Source organism: Olea europaea, chromosome 2, assembly GCF_002742605.1.
Source record: "Olea europaea var. sylvestris chromosome 2, O_europaea_v1, whole genome shotgun sequence".
Lineage (NCBI taxonomy): Eukaryota > Viridiplantae > Streptophyta > Magnoliopsida > Lamiales > Oleaceae > Olea > Olea europaea.
The window spans coordinates 23,260,272-23,264,845 of NC_036238.1; the positions used below are offsets into that span (position 1 = coordinate 23,260,272).

General features: G+C 34.7%; 1 protein-coding gene across 2 annotated transcripts in view; it reads right to left on the bottom strand.

The window, feature by feature from the left end:
* LOC111367273 overlaps nucleotides 1-2,546 on the bottom strand; it is a 3,389-nt gene extending 843 nt beyond the window's left edge. Inside the window, exons 1-3 of one of the 2 annotated variants that reach the window (XM_022988064.1) lie at nucleotides 1,386-2,546; nucleotides 546-1,290; nucleotides 82-449 (exon numbers count right to left, since the gene is read on the bottom strand). In XM_022988064.1, coding sequence (XP_022843832.1) covers nucleotides 82-449; nucleotides 546-1,290; nucleotides 1,386-2,524 — 2,252 coding nt within the window. In that variant the 5' untranslated portion in view covers nucleotides 2,525-2,546. Of the gene's footprint in view, nucleotides 1-4; nucleotides 450-545; nucleotides 1,291-1,385 lie in introns of both variants that reach the window. The other variant, XM_022988055.1, reaches the window with a different exon arrangement.
* Between the last annotated feature and the right edge of the window lie 2,028 nt (nucleotides 2,547-4,574).

Genomic DNA, 4,574 nt, shown 5'->3' on the forward strand with positions numbered 1-4,574 from the left:
TCATCTGAATTTTCCGGGCTTAGCGGTATTGAATTTGGGCAAGTCCTTCGATTATGCCCATAATGCTTGCATCTTGAACATGTGACCGAATTAGTTTCCTCTCCTTTGAAAACAGTCTTTCGACTTCTTGAAATATCAGAACGTCGTCTCCACAATGGTGGTAGAACAACTCTATTTTTGACCTCTTCTGGAACAACCCAACTGCACTCGCTTCCCAGAGGATGAATTGTCGCTGCATATGATGCAAAGAAGGCCTCCTTCGTGTAATAACTAGAGCAGTAGTTGTACGCACTTAGTTTGCACGTATTTATCACAGCCAAAGCATGTGGACATGGTATTTGATCAACTTGGAACTCCCTACAAGTACAAGTCTTTGATTGCAAATTTACGACAAATGACTGCATTTTTGGATCCACAACACGAAACACATTGCCATCCGTACGGTGTACCTGTTAAATAGAATTTGTCATGGATTTTAAGTATAAAAGTATCAGGTCATAACCAGTATTGCCAACTGCTTTAGTATAAAGGAAAATGTATCTTACTTCCATTGATAACGACAATGCGTTCTGCAGCTTCAACTGATCCTCTGCTGCAGTTGCAAGAGCTGTGAATGTGGATTTAGCTGCACTACGCCGTTCAAAAAACCATTTCTGCACCATTGACCTCAACCACTCGATCAAACATGTGATTGGCATATCCCTTGCTTGCACCTCAACTGGATTTATTGATTCAACTATATCAGTTGTCATTATTGAATACCGACGGCCGCTAAAAAAAGCTCGAGCCCATTTTTCATATCCGACTTCTTGAAGGTATCTACGGATAAACGGGTCCATAATATCAAGGTTGGCCATGTGAGATTCAAATTCCTCCACAAGATATGCTTTGGAAGCATTGTAAAAGGAAGTAGACTGATTTTTGTCTATATCTCCAAACTTTAGTTGCATATTGTTTAACAGATGATTCGTGCAAACACCATGATCAGCATTTGGATAAACTTTTTTAAGGGCTCTACTGATACTTGTATCCATGTTTGAAATTACAGTCAACTCTTCACGATCTCCAATCGCTTCCTTCAACTTGATAAAAAACCATTCCCAAGCAGCATCATTCTCCGACTCTCCAATCCCAAAAGCTAAAGGGAAAATTTGTTCATTGGCATCCTTAGCACAAGCAGTGAACAACGTCCCACCATATTTAAACTTCAAAAAGCTGCCCTCCACAACAATAACAGGTCGACAATGCTGCCAACCTTGAATGGAAGCAGCCAAGCACATGAAGAAGTACCTGCAGTCATTAACATGAAAGAAAATAAACTAATCATTATCAATATGATCAAATAATGAATATCAATATGACCAAATTTAATAATGTAGACATACTTGAACCGATTATTTTCTTCCGTCTCCAAGACAACGAGTGATCCAGGATTCTTTTTGTCCAACATGTATAGGTGCTTTGCCAATGAGCTATAAGCTTCCTCATATGAGCCTCGCAAACTTGTCAATGCATGTTCCCTTGCTCGCCAAGCTTTTCTGTAAGGTATTGTCACTCCATAAGTTCGACACATTTCCTGAATAATATCATGAGGTTTGAGATTTGAACTGGAAGGTAATTGGTATTTTCTCTTCAATAATTCCCCTACAACCCAACTAGTAGCTTGGCGATGATCACCTTGAACAATATTCTGTGAGCATGAGTGGATTTCATCATATCTTTTTATAACAAACATATCGCTTTGTTGAAGCTTCGTAGCACGTACTGTCCACTTGCAACTGGAGTCCATACAAACCACGTGCAGTAATTTTGTTGTAGATCTCTTTACCTTAAACTGAAAGTCCTTGCTGATTGCAAGCATGCTGAGATGTTTCTTTAATACCTTTTTATTTGAATAAATATTTTTCACTTTCAGCGCAATGGGTGAGAGCTCAGTGATCACATCTCTAACACCGTATTCAAACTCTTCATTTGTTCTATGCCCATCATCGGTATTTGAAGTTTCCATTTGACGTTCAGTGAATCTTTCTTCAGTGAAAACTTGCGCATTTGAATAACCATTCAGAACATTTAGCTCATCTTCAGTGCCCACATTGGGTCTCCTGTCATTCACTCCTACTGGTGAATCAGGGTTTAACTCATATGGCGGACACAGAATGTTTGCATCTGATACGTGGTTATTTTCTTCTAAATATGGTGGCAAAATCTCGTTCATCGGCTCATTCAAAATCTCAAGACAAATCGGGTAGCTATCAATTTGATGATCTTTCTTTTTCAAGTTCAAGTAGAAAAACACATCACGGTCATACAATATTTTGATGGGAGAGCTTCCAACTTCAGCTATATACTTCATTCGTATTGTTTGGGACAAAGGCCCCAAATCTAATGCACCAAATAATATCTCCAAAAGCCCAATATATGACGTTCCAAGAGGAACCAATACTTCCTTTGTTTCATTGTCAACATATCTATTATTCTCGTCCCACCTTCCGTTATAGTTTACAAAAATGCAAACCTCATCCATAACTGTGTTACAAATAAAATAAAATTTGTATCAGAATAAAACTGTTCAAGGTCATTATGATTATTACTATCACAAACTTTACATCTCATAATTTCACCAATATATTAGCAACCTGTTTTATAGGACAAAAAGTCGTGTCATAACAATTTTAGCACTAAAAAACATAAACTAACTAGTAAATGCAAAAACGAGTACATGATTTCATGAGGACTTTTTTTACGGAACCCTATATTATGACTACTCAGATTGCATGCCTTTTCTCCTGTCCAGTCATGAAACAACCTCCAATCACATATCAACTCAGTTTGAGTTCCCATAAACACAACTCAAGCAGTTTATAAGAAAACAAGCTGGATTTCGATGTAGCCATAATTCACGTCATTCAGCTAACATCTCTAACCATAAATGCACCTCCAATAAATTGTTCACAGCATAATGCTGAGCCCAGAGTATAAGGATAGACAAAGAGATGCGAGAACTTATCTATCACATCATTTTGTATTGAGTTCAGGTTTTAATTGACAAGTAACAAGCGGGGGAAAAAAAAAAAAACACAGTCAAGCTTGTGCATGAGAAATTGATATGCAACTGAATTTAGATATCTTGATGGTTCATAAACACGCATATAATAAGTTATTCAGGGCATCTCCAATGGTTTCACCATTTTTTGGTGCAAAGTTGCTCCAATGCAACACCAAACTTTGCACAATTTTGCAAAGTGAATAGTGTTGCACCATATTCATTACACCATTTTTTGCATCAAATGGTGCAATGTCCATTTTGCCCTTATTTTTCATTTTTCAAGATAATAATTAAGAGTATTTGTGTCATTTTCGTTCTATAATGATAATAATAATGATGATGATGATAATTAATTACACTATTAATTATATTATTAAAGTTTATTATTTTTAGTAATATAATCAATAATAATTAACGTAATTATTAATTTAACATAAAGTTTAATTCGTAAAGTTTACGTTTAAAGTTTAATTTAACGTAAAGTTTATTATTTTTGTAAATTTAATGTAATTATTTATCATAAATTAATAATATAATCAATTATTTTTGTCAATTTAACGTAATATATAAAACACGTTAATAATTTAGTAATAAATATATTTGTTAATTTAACGAAGTTATGATTTAGTAATTTATATAGTTATAAAATAAATAAATAAATAAATACATTGTCAAAAATCGAAAGAATGAATAAAATAATAAATCACTGTTCATTTGGTGTAAGTTTTAGTGTAATAGTTGGAGAAAAATTTTGGTTTGGTGTAAGATTTGGTGCAAAATTTGGTGTAAAATGGTACAAATTTTGGTGCAGCGTTAGAGATGGCATCAGAGTGTAATGCTTCCCAGAGTATAAGGGTCGACAAAGAAATGCAAGAACTTGTGTAATCCATCATTTTGCTGTATTTTGACTTCAGATTTTGCCTTACTAGTAACATTAAAAGAGGAAAAAATGAAAAAGAAAAAAGAGAGAGAACCCTCAAAACACACCATCAGGTTTGTGCATGAGAAATTGGTATGCAACTGAATTTAGTGATTGTTCAAAAAATTTTGGGCAACTGAATAGAGTTTTACTTCAGCAATAGTTGCAGCAGGAAAATTGGGGAAAGAAGGGAGATAGATGAGGAAGAGTGAGGCAAAAACAGAAGAGAAGTGGAAAGAATAACGTTTCACATAGAAAAAGACTAAACGTATTAGGAGCAGTACAATGGATGGTTAGTGTTTGCCTTGAATTCCATTAATGATGTAGTGTATTGAGTTGACAATGCATAATCTCTTAGTCCCTTGTTACTATTTTTCACTTTCAGTTCCCATCCTTACCAATAAAAATGTTCAAAGTATATAGCTCCCAAGTTAATCACTTATCCATTCTTATGTGATAATATATTTTTGTGATGAACAAGTAATTAAGTAAACAATATAGAAAGTAAGAAGAGGACAACTGCAACAGTCTTGTAAAAACTTATTATGAGCATGAAACTAGAGAAGTTTTTGGTAATATCATGATATCTGCGGACATTGTTGATGCTAA